Source organism: Ursus arctos, unplaced genomic scaffold, assembly GCF_023065955.2.
Source record: "Ursus arctos isolate Adak ecotype North America unplaced genomic scaffold, UrsArc2.0 scaffold_20, whole genome shotgun sequence".
Classification (NCBI taxonomy): Eukaryota; Metazoa; Chordata; class Mammalia; order Carnivora; family Ursidae; genus Ursus; species Ursus arctos.
In genome coordinates, this window is record NW_026622875.1 from 30199626 (window position 1) to 30215968 (window position 16343).

Below are 16343 nucleotides of genomic sequence, written 5' to 3' on the forward strand. Positions count from 1 at the left end.
TCATGGTGTTTATTAGAGGTCAAAAATGTAGAATTCAGGGGCGCCTGGGTGGTGCAGTAGTTAAGCGTCTGCCTTCGGCTCAGGGCGTGATCCCGGCGTTCTGGGATCGAGCCCCGCATCAGGCTCCTCGGCTGGGAGCCTGCTTCGTCCTCTCCCACCCCCCTGCTTGTGTTCCCTCTCTCGCTGGCTGTCTCTCTCTGTCAAATAAATAAATAAAATCTTTTAAAATAAAATCAACATGGCCAGATACTAAACTATCCCTTGGCCCTCAAACTTGTTCTTTCTGTGATTCCTGTCTAGGTGAATCATACACCAAAATACCCAAGCTTGGGGACAATTCTGATTTTTTCTTCCTCCTTTTCTTCTCCCTCAACCCCAGCATCTACTTAGAGATTGAGACCTATAGTTGCCATTTCCATACTATCTACATAATCTTCCCGATTTCACGGGTTTAGTTCAGGCCCTCATTGGACTTCTGTTTCTCCCTTTTGTTCTTCTCCACTTGGCAGCAGAGTGATCTCTGTACATTGCCTGCAGAGGACTAACCCAACAAGGAATTCTATAGAATGTTCTGCCACTTGATAAATGCTGGGGTGGAATGACTTCATAAAAACAGTGAAATAACACCTTATTCTCACGTCATGTAATCAGTGCCCAGAGTATCTGCACATGAAACATAGTAGATACGCAGTAAATATTCATTCAGTGATGAGTAAATAGGCAGTATGGTATATAGAAAAGCACAGACTCCCTCAAGAGACCAAGGTTCAAATCCCAACTTTACCACTTTCTAACTGAGTCACCTCAGGAAACTTATCTAACATCCCTGGGTTTCAGTTTCTTTCAAAATGTTATTATCAGTAGCTACCTAGCAGGTTTGTTGTGAGGATTAAGTGAGATGTGCTTAGAGGACTTGGCCAATGAGTACTTAACAAACGAAAACGACTCAAATGCTAGCTGTATTAAAAACAAATAAATTGACAGAACAGAAAACATGTAATTATTAGGCACCACCTGTACAGGGTACTTTACAAGGAAAATTGAGGATTTGTAACCTCTGACCTCCAGAACATAAAGCCTACATTACACATCTCACCCCAATTCAGTCAGTCAAAGAACATTTACCCTGGGCTCATCACTCAACTGGAATTCAAAAACTTTCCAAAAATCTAACATGGGAATCTAAAGGGAATTTAACATGGGGATACCCCAATGTCAAATAAGTATTTTGTAGTTTTAAAAGTTTAGTTTGATATTTCCTAGGGAAATATTAATACCTGTTGGAGCTAGATCTGCATTAGGTAAAAATCAAATGGAAGATTTTAGAATTTGCCTTCCAACTTTGGTGAGTCATTACTATCTAGAATGGATGCAATGACACGGGAAGCATGATACAATCATTCTTCCCAGAGTTGATCAAGTATGATCCCACTGGTGGGTGGGAATGACACTAGTGAAGAAGGAAATCACTTAATTTTTCAATAGTTTTAAGAGTAGGACAGGAACTTAAGGACCATTGAGTCTAATGCTTTCTTTCTCCAGATGATAGCCTTGAGTCCCTGAGAAATAAAGTATCCTGCCTAAAAAGGTAAGGGCCATTCTGAGACCAAGAGCCCTTATCTCCTGACTCTATCCAGTATTCCTCCCACTGAGAGCTGTGCAGAGCATTTGTTTTTGTGACTCGGTGAAAAGCAAATCTTTATTCAGAATGTTGAGATCCCCCCGCCCCAAAGTGCCTCTCTTCTTAGTATCTCTCCAACATGAGATGTAGGTAGACTTCTATTTCTTTTCAGCGGACATATTATGGATACAGTGTCTCAGACTCTTGAGGCCTGGAACGGCCTTTCTGTCTTACAGCTCTGAGGTTATAAAGTTATGAAGTTATAGATTCTATAATCTAAATTCTGAAGGAAATAGATTATATTCCTGATCTAAAGTCTAAATTCTGTATCAGTTCCTAAAGATCCTCAAAAACATTAAGAGGGAGTTGTTACTTACTATTTGTGAAAAGTGCTCCAAGATTCTTGTAGAAAAGATGCCATTCACATGTTTGTTTCATTCATTCATTCATTTACCCAACTAACTGAGTCCTTAATTTTACACTTTATCCATATGGCTTTAATATCTGTTTTTATGACTAGATTGTAAGCTTTATGTCAGTAAAAATTAATTCATCTATCTTTATCATTCATTGCTCTATGTATTGCAGCCAGCTCATTTCCTGACAGTGTAGGTACTCAATAAAGGTGTGATAATGAATCAAAAAAATAAAATAGGAAAAACAATCCATAGTCACTTTTTCAATCTCCTATTATCGAATATATCAGATTCATCTGCAATATGTTTCAGGAAATATACAGAGGAGGTAAAGATATAGAAAAGAGAGACCAGGAGCCAGAAGAGTGCGGAAGAGGTCCTTATAACTTCTCCTCAAGGAGAACCATACTTCATTATATGTTAAGAATAGTATGCATCATACCTCAAACAACCTACTAGACTGACTTATATTATTGAATATCTGTTCATTGAGTAGAGATTGTGTTCATATTTGCAATTCACATAAGGAAGTTTCCTGAGTCCAACACCCATCAGCCCCTGATTGAATATCAGCTTCCCAGATAGATCTTACACTGTAAATTTGGTAGGAAAGAGTAGTACAGGTTGGACCGATTCAGAGTGACTTTGATCATGAAGATAGAGCCCTTGTTGAAAGCTTGAGGCATAAGTCACTGTCAAAGCCTGCCTCTTCACTCTGCCCACACAACCATGGGAGCCTCAATCTTCCTAAAGGTAGTGAAGTATGAAGTTAAAGAGGTTTGGACAAGCATTTGGGAGCCTCTGAAGCTTATCTGAACTAACCAAGCCTCCCAAAGCCATAAATCTCCAATGAAAGCTTCCAAGGGTGACATACTTCATTGTGGAATGTCTCAGGGATTGGCTGCAGTCCAGAAAAGAAGAGATGTGTAAACTGCAAGATAAAGCCAACATGCGCATCACCCTTCCCTCCTGGGAATCTCTCAGTCCAACTCTCATGAGTGTAACATTTGAGGATATTGCTTGCCTGCTTAGAGTAGTGCTGCATTGCATGATCATAAGGAGTCAGGATGGCCCTTGAATGTTGCTTTCTTTTTTTCTAAATTATGTTATGTTAGTCACCATACAGTACATCACTAGGTTTTGATGTAGTGTTCCATGATTCATTATTTGCGTATAACACCCAGTGTTCATTACAACACATGCCCTCGTTTCTGTTTGTGGTCAGGTTTCTTATTGGATTGAAGAAGACAGTGTGAGCCAGGATGTAAATGTAATTATTGCCACTATTGTCCCAGACTCCTGGATTTTCTTTTGTTTCTCAATGTGTCCAGAGGCCACATGCATGCAAACTGGCAAGATGATTGTTTTGAAGGCAGATTCTTGGGACCCTCCCCAGAAAACTGAATCAGAATCTCTGATAGGGCCTGGAAATCTGAAATTTAACAAGCTCTCCTTAGGCATAGTAAATCCTTAGGCATAACATTTTCTTATCACCGCTCATTTAATGCAAGCCAGTCATTTTGCAGAAGAGGACTGAGGGGCCCAGAGAGGTAGAATGACCTGTTTAATGCCTCACAGCTGGTTAACATCAGAGGCCATGCCAGGACCCACCTCTGTGCCTTCCCAGATCTGTCCTTTTTCACCACCACATCTCCATCATCATATCCTGGAGCATTCGTTATGGCCTACCACAAGTTCCTGCAAGGAAGGGCTCTGAGATGCTTGCAGTACCTCTGGAGCATGTAACATGAGGGAGACAAGAAACTCAACTGGACAGATTACATTCCAGTCCCATGCAAGCTCAAGGGTAAGCAAGAGGAAGGAGAGAGTAGCTCTGCGTCCTCCAGTTGTCCCTGCAGGCACCCAGAGCGCTCTTCTGCTCTGTATGTCCTTACTTTATGCTCAGAAAAGGGTCTGCTTTTAGCCATTTATCCTTCTGTATAAGTAAATTAAAGAGCTCTTATACTTGCATATGCCACTTAGCAGGTGCTGTTTTCTTATTTGCTCTTGGAAACCTTCCCGACTATCCACGGTTACAACCCTTGGCACAACCCTCCAGTTTTGCCATGTCCACTGTATTATCTATGGGCAAGTGCATCTCCTGCACTAAATTGTCAGCATCTTGAGGGCAGGACGTCTTTCGTCTCTTTTTACCCATTGCCAGCATAATCTCTAGTCCATTGTAGGTGATAAATAAATAATATACGGCGTCAAATAAATTCTTGCAACAACCTAGCGAATAGGGAGGACTTATCATTCCTACCATACGGATGAATAAACTCGGTAGAAAAAGGCAAAGTGATTTGGGGATGATTACACTTGTCCAGTGAAAGGAAAGAGATTTGAATCAAATTATGAATGACTCCAAGAGTGCCGCCATTTCTACCGTTATCAAACCACTAGCACGTTACCCCCAAGGTCAAGGTATTCCGTCCCCTAGAGGTAACTGCATCTTTAACCAACTCTCTAATTTTGGAAGAGGCAGTTTGGCCTGATTACTAGAAATGTAGTGAGACAAATGCAAAGTGTAAATTGAGAGCAGATTTGGAAGAAAAAGCAGCAGCTGACAGCAAGAAAGTCTAGAACCAAAAAAAGCAGATTGAGTTGAATGACACTGACCTGAGTCTACAAGGGGAACTCATGCTTTGGGATCTTCCTCCCACTAAGCACCTGGTCTGAGTTTCAGGATTAGAGGAAGCCGCATCATTCTGGACACAGAGTACTGAAAAGGAACACAGAGCGCTCCCCCACTGCATATAGACTTCATGTCCCAGATGCTCTGTGTTTCCTCTTGAGGTGGGGATCAGTGAGCGAGGGCAGGCCAGGCAGGGGGACAGATGGTGGATGACTATGCACAGCCTCATTTACAGGGTCCACACTGGAATTAAAACATGCTGGCATACCCAATATTTAGTGTAGATTGTTTTTAAAAGAGACCGGTGATAGAAACTACATTTTACAAGGTCTTGCTTTACCAACTAAGACAAGACCTCTGACCTCTCCCCCGCCTTTAAAGTTCACCCTTCAGTTATTTCTTCGAAAATTTCAAGCAGGTTCTTGCATACGCTCACCCACAAGTCATTTCAGCCAACTCATGGCATAGGCCATACCCCCCACCCTCCTTTTGTGCATTGTCTCCTGCTTCTGCTACCCCTGAAACCAGCTGAAGGCCCTTCTCCACTTTCACTGTATCAGGAGCATTAACCCCAAGCCAAGGGGGATCATATTCCATGGATCCCAAAGATTCCAGCACCATTTTGTCTCTGCTGCTGCTGCTTGGTGCACAGATGCCTTAGTGTGTGAATGCCAATACTGTGCCCTCTAAGGCACCCAGACATTCATGCTGCTGCTGCTCCTACTATCCCTCCTCCCCCAGCCCCTCAGCAACACCTCCACTGCCTGGAGGTGCACCTGAGTCCTGGGACTGCGTTCTGGTACTCTCAGTGCATCAAAACCACTCTCTCTGTTCTCTTGGCCTACATAAGACCCTGGTATTTTGTGAAAACTGCTCTTTCAGGCTGCCTTTTTACTGAAAGCCCCCTCCCTGGGAGAATTCAGACATGAATCCACAGGGACAGAGCCTGTGGAAAAGCCTGAGTGTTTGTCACCAGACTCTACTCAGCCTTGCCCCACTCCTGTAAAGTCCAATTCTTTGTTCCTGGACCCATCTTGTCAGCCTACTCTCTCCTCACCTTAGATCAAGTCCCTCAGAAGGTACTCGGGCTGTCATACAGGCAAATTACCATTAGTCCTGCCCACCATTCCAGCAAAGGTGGCTCCCAGAGATGGACATGGTTGAGGTCTCAGCCCTGCCTGCCATTTCTGGAGCTGTACCTACAGAATGTTTATTTGAGAAACTCTCCCCTCCATCTAGATCCTGCATATAACCATCTAACTGGATCCAGCTTCAGTCTCTGCTCTGCTATGAAGCTCTCTGTCTTTACTCCATGTAGCACTCTGCCCTGCCAAACTCAGAAGTCCAAATCAGAGTATTCATGTCACAATGGAGGAGATACTTTTAACTCTTATCCTAGTAGCTGGGTCAATGTCAGATAGGTATTGCCAGATCTGCTGTAAGCAATCACAATAAAGTGATTAGAAGATAATCAAGGGAGCTTGGATCCTCTCCCCATGGACATACCCAGCCAAAGTCTGCCTGTGCCCAAGTCACAACCATCAAATAAACAAATATATTTGATATTCTTTTTGTAGATATTTAGAGTGCTGTATAAACCACTAAATCAATTTTGTGTTAAGGGTTGTCATTGCATTTTTACAAAAAAAAGTCATCCCAAATACTAAATTATGGGTGAAATTCTCATAAATCCCTGATCATGGCTGCCCTGAAATATGATTGTATGTATTTGCCTCAAAACTTCTTAAGATGATATAATATTGCCTGATTTCCTAACCGCTGCAGTTAGAAAACTGGTGTAGACTGAGTGATATGAGAATGCAGTTTGGTTCCTACATTGTTAGCATTTAATTTTGAGGGTCTCAATTTAAAATTCCACCTTTAAATGAACCCAGTAAGACCCCTCGTGTATTAATTGTTCTGAACAATTTTAAAGAGTTCTTATTATCAAAGAGAGCATTAAAATTGTATATAAGTGTATTCTTCCCTGAGAGAGATCAGATATCGTGGATTCGTTATTTTTAAGAAAGAAAGAAAGAAAGAAAGAAAGAAAGAAAGAAAAGAAGAAAAGAAAAGGAAAGGAAAGGAAAGAAAAAAAAGAAAAGAAAAGAAAAGAAAAGAAAAGAAAAGAAAAGAAAAGAAAAGAAAAGAGGAGGGGGAAAGCTTTCCATTGGAAAGGAACCTGGCAGAAGTATATTGTGAAGCTCTGCAGTATAATGACAAGGGCCCTGGATATAGAGAAATGAAGCCAGGTTCACAGCCTCATTCAACTCTTGCTAGCTCTGCACTTGGCAATAAGCCACCTTCAGTTGCTTTATTATATTTTAGGATCATCATCTGTAAAAATGGACCCTTTTTCTCCTGGGGTGGGGGGCTTTTGTGAGGATTACCATGAGACAATGAACAATAGACTTTTAGCTCTCCAAGGTGTATGAATATACTTAACAAAAGAGAACAAAGAGAGTATTGTTACATTAACCAGGTATTAATAGTTAATTAAGAATTGTATTGCTTTAATATGATAGTTTCAGACTTTGAAACAGAATGTTGAAAAAGAAATAAAAATGCAATGCCATGTAACTAGGGAACTCTGGATCAGAAAGGGACCTCACAGAACATTCCTTCCAATTCTTATTCTCCAGACACCCATTTTATAGATAAGGAAACCAAGGCACAGAGGTTGAGAAGCCTTCCCGAGGTCTCACAGCACTACCTGCAAAGCTCAGACTAGAACTTAGCTCTCCTGCTTCCCAGCCCCAGCACCTGTGACTACAATCGTTAAATTATATCCATAATCCCATTTTTGCATTCCTACACCCATGTCTACAAGCACCAAAGCTTATTATCCAGTTCAACTGTCTCCTTTAATAAAAATTAACAAGATGATTGCAATATCTTCCTTTCCCTTTGCAGTGTAGACAGGACCAAACACTCAGAGAACTGCCATCAACCTGACTCAGGAAGAGACAACTTTTTCATTCACTTATCAAATATTGATCTGAGTTCTTACTTGTGCCCAAGAATTGTGCTAAACCCTGATAAAAATCGGAGTACTCAGAGGTTTGCTTCAAGTTGTGGAGATAGGCCAGTGATGACCATGTAGTTGGAGATGTTAGAGCAGATTTAAACAGATTGCAATGGAAGCTTAAGTGGATGGTGTGACTAAGGAGCCAGGAGAAACTTGACAGCAAATTCTGCTTCATCTGAACAAATGACAAGTTTACAATGATAAAAAAATAAAAAGTTGAGAAGTCAAGAGAAGAAGAAGAGATTTCCTTTATCTATGAGAATACTGCAGTGACCAGCAGCAGTATATAGCTTTCTGATCACAATTTGGACAGCTCACCGCTCCCCACCAGGAACTGGATCAGATTCTGACCCTGAGAACTCTGATGTCAAGTCAGCCAGACTTTAAACACTGTGAATATTCAGTACCAGTAATAGATCACTAACCTCTCTGTTTCTCAGTTTCCTCATCTACGAAGTGGAGACAATTATAAACGCTCTCCTCTAGTAGGGCTTCTGTGAAGGTTAAATGAGTCTGACCATGTCAAATGATTAGAACAATGCCTGGGACAAAGTATGTGTTTGATAAATGTTGGTATCTCAGCATGGGAAGACCACTGAAAATTCACTTCAAGGTGCATCAGTCAAGGTTAACCAGAGAAACAGAACTGGTGGGAGATATATTTTAAGAGATTCATTGGAAGAAATTGGCTTACATGGTTGAGGTGACTGCATAAGTCTGAAACCACTGGGAGCAGGCCATCGGGAAGGGCAGGCTGGAACTCCTAGGCATAAGCTGAAGTTACAGATGATAGGTAGAATTTCTTCTTACTCAACGAAGCCTCAGTTCTACTCTTAAGGCCTTTCAACTGATTGTATCAGGCCCACTCAGATTATCAAGGAAAATCTCCTTTGCTTTGTTTTTTAATTGAGATGTACCTGGTATGCAAAGAGCTGCACATACTTCATGTGTGTAATTTGATGAATTTGGACATATTCAAACATCCAGGACACCATCACCGCAGTCAAAGTGATAGACATATCTAATACCTCCCAAGTGCCCTATGCCTTTGTTTTTGTTTTGTGGTAAAAACACTTAACATGAGATCTTCCCTTTCAACAAGTTTTGAAGTACACAATACCATACTGTTAACTATAAGCACTCTTTTTTACAACAAATATCTAGAACTATTCATCTAGCATAACTGAAGTTTTGTAACCATGGAACAGCACCTTCTCAGTTCCCCTGCCCCTCAGCCCTTGGCAACTACTATTGTATTCTCTGTTTATGAGTTTCACTCCTACAGATGCCTCATAAAAGCGGAATCAAGCCATATTTATCCTTCTGTGACTAGCTTATTTCACTTAGCATAATGTCCATCTATGTTGTCACAAATGTCAAGATTTCCTTCTTTTTTTAAGGCTGAATAAGATTCCTCTGTGTGGGGGCGCCTGGGTGGCACAGCGGTTAAGCATCTGCCTTCGGCTCAGGGCGTGATCCTGGCGTTGTGGGATCGAGCCCCACATCAGGCTCCTCCGCTATGAGCCTGCTTCTTCCTCTCCCACTCCCCCTGCTTGTGTTCCCTCTCTCGTTGGCTGTCTCTATCTCTGTCGAATAAATAAATAAAATCTTTAAAAAAAAAAAAAAAAGATTCCTCTGTGTGTGTGTGTGTGTGTGTGTGTGTGTGTGTGTGTAACATTTTCTTTCTCATTCATCTGTGTGTGGACACTTGGGTTGTTTCCATATCTTTGCTATTGTGAATAGTGCTGCAGTGAACATGAGAGTTCAGATATCGTCAAGATACTGACTTCAATTCTTTTGGATATATACCCAGAAGTGGAATTACTAGGTCACATGATATTTATACTTTTAATTGTTTGAGAAATGTTCATACTGTTTTCCACAGCTACTGCACCATTTAACATTCCCACCAACATGGTATAAGAGTACCAGTTTCTCCACATCCTTGTCAACAATTGTTATTTTTTTTCTTGTGTTGTTTTAAATAATAGCCATCCTAACAGATGTGAAGTGATATCTCATTATAGTTCTGATTTGCATTTTCCGGATAATTAATAATGTTGAACATCATTTAATATACGTGTTGCCCATTTTTATATCTTCTTTGGAGAAATGTCTATCAATGCCTTTGTCCCTTATTTTTTATTTGGGCTAGTGGGTTTTTGCTGTTGAGTTGAAAGAGTTCCTTCCATATTTTGGAAATTAACCCCTTATCAGGTATATAGTTTGCAAATTTTTTTCTCCCATTTCACAAGATCTCTTTTCATTTTGTTGATTCCTTTTCTGGATAGGAGCTTTTTAGTTTGACATAATCCCACTTGTCTACTTTTGGCTTTGTTGCCTATGCCTTTGGTGTCATATCCGAGAAATCATTACCAAGACCAATGCCAAGAAGCTTTTCTCCCATGTTTTCTTGTAGTAGTTTTAACAGTTTCAGGTCTTATGCTTAAATCTTTAATCTACTTTGAGTTGATTTTTGCGCATGGAAAAGGTGAGGGCCAAATTTCTTTCTTTTTTCTTTCTTTCTTCTTTCTTTCTTTCTTTGCATTTGGATATCCAGTTTTCCCAACATCACTTGTTGAAAAGACTATTCTTCATTGTGTATTTTTTTAATGATTTTTTATTATATTATGTTAGTCACCATACAGTACATCCCCGGTTTCCGATGTAAGGCTCGATGATTCATTAGTTGTGTATAACACCCAGTGCACCGTGCAATACGTGCCCTCCTTACTACCCATCACCGGTCTACCCCATTCCCCCACCCCCCTCCCCTCTGAAGCCCTCAGTTTGTTTCTCATAGTCCATAGTCTCTCATGTTTCATTGTGTATTCTTGACACCTTTGTCAAAAAGCAGTTGACCATATATGTATGAGTTTATTTCTGGGCTTTCTGTTCTGTTCCATTCACCTATAGGTTTGTCTTTATGCCAGTGCCATGCTGTTTTAATCACTGTAGCTTTGTGATGTATTTTGGAATTAGAAATGAGGTGTGTCCCACTTTGTTCTTAAGATTGCTTTGGCTATTCTGGGTTGACAGAATTCAACCCTGTTTCATGACAAAATGCTCAACAAACTAGGTGTAGAAGAATGTACCTCCAAAATGATAAAGGCCATATATGACAAGCCCACAGCTAACATCATACTCATTGGTTAAAAATCGAAAGTTTTCCCTCTGAGATCAGGAACAAGATAAGGATGCCCACTTTTGCCACTTCTCTTCAACACAGTACTGGAAATCTTAGCCAGAACAATTAGGAAAGAAAAAAAAGAAAAAGAAAAGAAGTATAAATAGGAAAAGAAGAAGTAAAATTATCTGTTTGCGGGTGACATGATTCCTACATGTAGAACACCCTATAGAGTCCCCCAAAAAGAACTGTTAGAACTAATACACTAATTCAGTAAACTTGCAGGATACAAAATCAACATACAAAAATGTTTCTATACACTAATAATGAACCATCCAGAAAGGAAATTAACAGTCCCACTTATAATAGTATCAAAAATAATAAAATACTTAGGAGGCCAAAGATTTCACACTGGAAATTACAAAACATTGATGAAATTAAAGGAGACACAAATAAATGGAAAGACATTCTGTGTTCATGTATTGGAAGACTTAATAGTGTTCAAAATATCTATACTCCTCCAAGTGGTCTACAAATTCAATGTTATCTCCATCAAAATCCCAATGGCATTTTTTTTTTACAGAACTAGAAAAACAATCCTAAAACTCATATGGAACCACAAAATTTCCCTTATTTTAAAGTCAACTGATTATGAACTGATCAACTGTGCCTATAAAATAATTTCACTGCAGCACCTAGATTAATGTTTGATTAAATAACAGGACTGTAGCCTAGCCAAGCTGACACGTAAAACTGACCATCACAACAGGCTAATGAACAATAAGTTGGCACACCTTTCTTATAATGGATTCCATGCAAATGTAAAATAAGAACAGGATGGAGTAGTAAAAATTCTCAAGACACACCTATCCATGCATTTCACAGATGGCTAAAGACCCCGGAGACCAGGCACACACTGCTGTCTGTGCAGCCACTTGCCTGGGAACAGCGAACAGGTTCTCTTTGTTGCTTGGTGTATTCAATGAGCTTCGGGTAATCCTAATAGTTTATAGTTTCAATCACAGAATGGGGTTTTTTACACAGAGCAAAGACCTCGATTCTGAATTTCTGCTTCTATTAAGAGGCATTATGTTATAATAGAAAATGTATCAGCTACAGCACCAGACACCCGGATTCAAATCCATCTTTGTCACTTTCTAGGTGTCCAGTTAAGTTGCTTAATCTCTCTAAGCCTGTGAATGGCAATTATCTATGAATGGTAATAATAGTATTGTCATTTCAAGGTTACTGTAAAGGACTAAAGACCATAAACCAAGTGGCATGGGTTCATAAAAGATGATCAGTTAAGACAAGCTATGGGGGCGCCTGGGTGGCTCAGTCGTTAAGCGTCTGCCTTCGGCTCGGGGCGTGATCCTGGCGTTCTGGGATCGAGCCCCACATCAGGCTCCTCCGCTATGAGCCTGCTTCTTCCTCTCCCACTCCCCCATCAAGGAGGAGAGACGCTGGCTGTCTCTCTCTGTCAAATAAATAAAAATAAAATCTTTAAAAAAAAAAGGGGCGCCTGGGTGGCACAGCGGTTAAGCGTCTGCCTTCGGCTCAGGGCGTGATCCCGGCGTTACGGGATCGAGCCCCACATCAGGCTCCTCTGCTATGAGCCTGCTTCTTCCTCTTCTAATCCCCCTGCTTGTGTTCCCTCTCTCGCTGGCTGTGTCTATCTCTGTCGAATAAATAAATAAAATCTTTAAAAAAAATAAAAAATAAAAAAAAAAAAAAATAAAATAAAATCTTTAAAAAAAAAAAAGACAAGCTATGGACGTCCTTTAGTTCAAAGATTATCTAGTGTTAACTGAGTGGTCTTGGGAAACTTACTTTCCTTCTCTGTACCTCCGTTTCCTCATCCATAAAATGAGCCTAACAATAAACTGTTCTGGGGATTAAATGAGTTGATACCTATGTTTTTATATATAAAGTAAATAGATTTAAAATAAGTGCTCAGAACAACGTCTGGTACACAGCAAGCACTACAGTGGTTTAATGATGATAATTTGCTATTTGTGTGGTAGCTGTGGAATCAGGGAGGTGGGAAACCTGGATTTTAGTCCCAACCCTCCCTGGGTGAACTCGTAGAAGCCACTTCACTTCTCTGCCATCGCATCTTTCTCTGTAAAATGAGGGAGTCGATTGGACCCTCTGTGGAGCTCACACATGGTAAGACTGCATACTAAACTCCACAGATGCAGGGACTTGAGACGACTTCTGGCTCACAGAGAGTTCTCAGCTGCTGATCTCTGACAGATCTGTCAAGGCTTCCTTATTGATTCACACCAAGAACTCTGCCTCAGTGTCAGTTTTTCTACAGGGCAGTTGATCTGTTTACTTTTCACCAAGATGTGTTCCTCCCTCAACCGCCTCAGAGCTGTCACAAGCCAGCTTCATGGCAGGGAGAGGTGGAAAGAGTGTTTTTGTTTTTCTGCTTCACTGTGTCTTCCTTCCTTGAGGGTCCCTTCTCAGAAAAGTCAAAACAGAATTCTGCGTCTGCCATAATGAGAAATGCTGGCCAATCGAAGAAGCAGGGCCCGTGTGAGTGACAGGGCCTGACCCCGGGAGGCCAGGACTAGAGTCCCGTCAAGCCTGACTCATCCTCCAGCCCGTGGAGGTTCAGCCGTCTCTCCCTCTCTGCCCCTGAGAGATAGCACATTACAAACGTCCTGAATGTTGTGGACGGCGGGTGGAAGGGGGAGAGTAACTAACTAAAGCATGACGGGACATCTAACGGAAGGCAAAAAAGGAGTGACATGTGGTGTTTTCCTAAAATTCTGTGACAAGCTGATGTACTCTGTACATCCCCTCTTGCCTTTTCTATATTGTACTGTGACTAGGGAGGCCGGGAGAAGGGGATTCAACCTCCTCCCCAGTGCAGAAGAGGGTTTAAAAGTCTGCTTCCACCGCTTTTCTCTCCTGTGCTTCTGTCCTCTTTATTTCTTTATTTGCTCTTCGAGGAAGAAGAGAATCTGAGCGTGTCTCATGTGTCCCATGGCTGTATTTACTACCAGGCAAAGTTTGGAGCCTTAAAGACAGGGTCCCAAGAACCACCCTTCTTTCTTTCTGTGTCCAGGCCCCGGTCATACGTGTGTAAGGCGGGAGAGGCAGTAATGAGGGAATGGCAAACAAAGAGAAAAACCCCTGGTTGTGAGTGACTGCAGATCAAAGGACAGTGTTCAACAATGTGATATTTACAATGCACATTCTGAGCCATTTTTCCAAGTGGCTGAATCATTGATTGGTTCCACTGTCCATTAGAATAAATGAGGAAGAACTTCATCCTACTTTGAATTAAAAAGGGGGTTCTCAAACCTCCTACTAAACATGGCAGTGCTTAGCATTTCAACCAAAAAGAGCTTAGCGGTTCATTAACAGTATTTTGCAACCTATATAACTCCCACTAATCTTAGCATCTCCGAGTTAGAAGAAAACTCAAAGAACTTCCCACCAAATCCTCTATAACATTCCCTACTTGACTTTCTCTTCCACATTTTTGGGGCATAGTCCTGCAGTTTCTTCTTAAACATTTCCAACAATAAAACACTCACTCTTACACAAATAGATGACTTTATTTCTGGACAGGTGTAATTCCTGAGAAATACTTTTTTTGTTGTTATTTCTTTGCAGCTTCCTCACAAGATTTGTTTTCCCCCTTTTGGAGTCAGACAAAGTAAATTGAAATACCTTTTCCTGTGACAGCGCTTTAAGTACTTAAATGGTTCTCAGTCTGGGCTACATGGTAGCAATCTCAGTGGCTGAGAACAGCAGTGATTTCTTTCTTGTAGATACAAATGTCCATCCTGGGTCATCTGGGGACTCTGCTGCATATTTCCCTGACTTAGAGACTCAGATTGACATAATAGATCCTATTAGTAGTTTACTTTTAGAATCTACCAATTGAGTAAACATGTAATGACCAAAAAACCTAAGTTGAATGGTTTCAACTGAATTTTAATTGTAATTCTTCAACTTCCTGGGGTCAAAGATTCATTTCAAAATCTAGATAAGATATCTTGAGTTCGACCTCCATGTACTGTGGAAGTTGACACCCTCCCCAGTGTTTCTGTGGGGTTCCACTCCTAGGAGTCTTCTGTCCAGCTCTCCCTCCGCAGCCCTGCTCCCCTCAGTTTTCAATCCCTATGGGTCATATCACACTGCTCTCCAGTCTGTTTGTCCCAAAACATGGACAGAGCCCCTCACCTTTATTCTCTGAGTCACCACCAGCATAATACTTTTATGGGTGGCAGAGTTACTAAAGTCTCAGGGATAACAGGAGAGGAGGAAGTAGAGAGGGCACGTGATGGGAGAAGTATCCAAATGACTTGAACTTGACATTTAGACCTCACAGTTTCCAAAGTTCCTTACCTATCTCTTATCTCCTCCTACTCCAATGTCAGGCCCATCCTCAGCCCTCTGATGAATCCTTGCCAAACTTCTCAACCCACACCGCTGAGTCCTATGTTTAGTCTCTAGTTGCAAAGGGAAAACTCAACCTGACATTACTTTATTCAGCAGAGCAGTGGAGCTCCCTTTGTCTGAACCTCTTCCATTTTGATTTATTCTAATATAATCTCCTTCATAACCAAAGGGCTTATTAATATGTTTTCCAAGCAAAAGAATTATCTACCATAGCCTCCACATTGAAAGAGAAAACAAAAGTTGAGAAATTCGTTTTTCTTCAAGATGCCTCCAAAAAAGAGGCACCTGGGTGACTCAGTTGGTTAAGTGTCTGCCTTCAGCTTAAGTCATGATCTTAGGGTCCTGGGATTGAGTCCCACCCACCCCTGTTGGGCTCCCTGCTTAGTGGGGAGTCTGCTTCTCCCTTTCCCTTTGCCCCTTTCCCCTGCTCATGCTTGTGCGCTCTCTCTCTCAAATAAATAAATTAAATTAAATTAAAAACTTAATTAAAAAAACCACTATAGAAACTAAAGGCATACTATGTCCATCCCACATGCCACAATCCTGGAGTGCCGGGCTTTTGCTCCAGACCAGGCATCGCTCATCAGCTCTTCCTCATAAAGCTCACACTGCCTTCAGCTGCTGTGGGTTCACTCGTAATTTTGTTTTTAAAGATACTTCTTTCCTCTTGCAGTGCATAGTATGGGACTGGGACTCCAATGGCAAACACGACTTCATTGGAGAGTTCACCTCGACATTCAAGGAGATGAGAGGAGCAATGGAAGGGAAACAGGTAGGTGGTAACCGCACATGGTATTTCCCCCCAGCACTTCTCTCATGATGCATCCTGAGCACCCACTACACGTGGGACACCGAGAGAAGAGGTATCAATATTTGATTAAATGTGACAAGTAGGAAGCATGGTGGGATTTGAGGACCTAAATTCTACTCCTAACCCAACTCAAAGCAACTAGCATGTCCTTGGACATGACACTGTCCCAATGTGGTACAGCTTCTTTATCAGTAAAACAGAGAGGTCAGATGAGAATATTTCTAATTTCCTTTAGCTGTGTAGCCTTGGACAAGTGACTTAACCTCTCTTTGCCTGTTTTCTC

At 41.2% G+C, this 16343-nt stretch overlaps 1 protein-coding gene across 1 annotated transcript in view; it reads left to right on the plus strand.

Annotated features, from left to right (window-relative positions):
• The window catches only part of CPNE4 (copine 4), a 472213-nt gene that overhangs the window by 411830 nt on the left and 44040 nt on the right, over positions 1-16343 (plus strand). The window contains exon 8 of the mRNA XM_026497018.4: positions 15923-16021. Coding sequence (XP_026352803.3) covers positions 15923-16021 — 99 coding nt within the window. The remainder of the gene's footprint in view (positions 1-15922; positions 16022-16343) is intronic.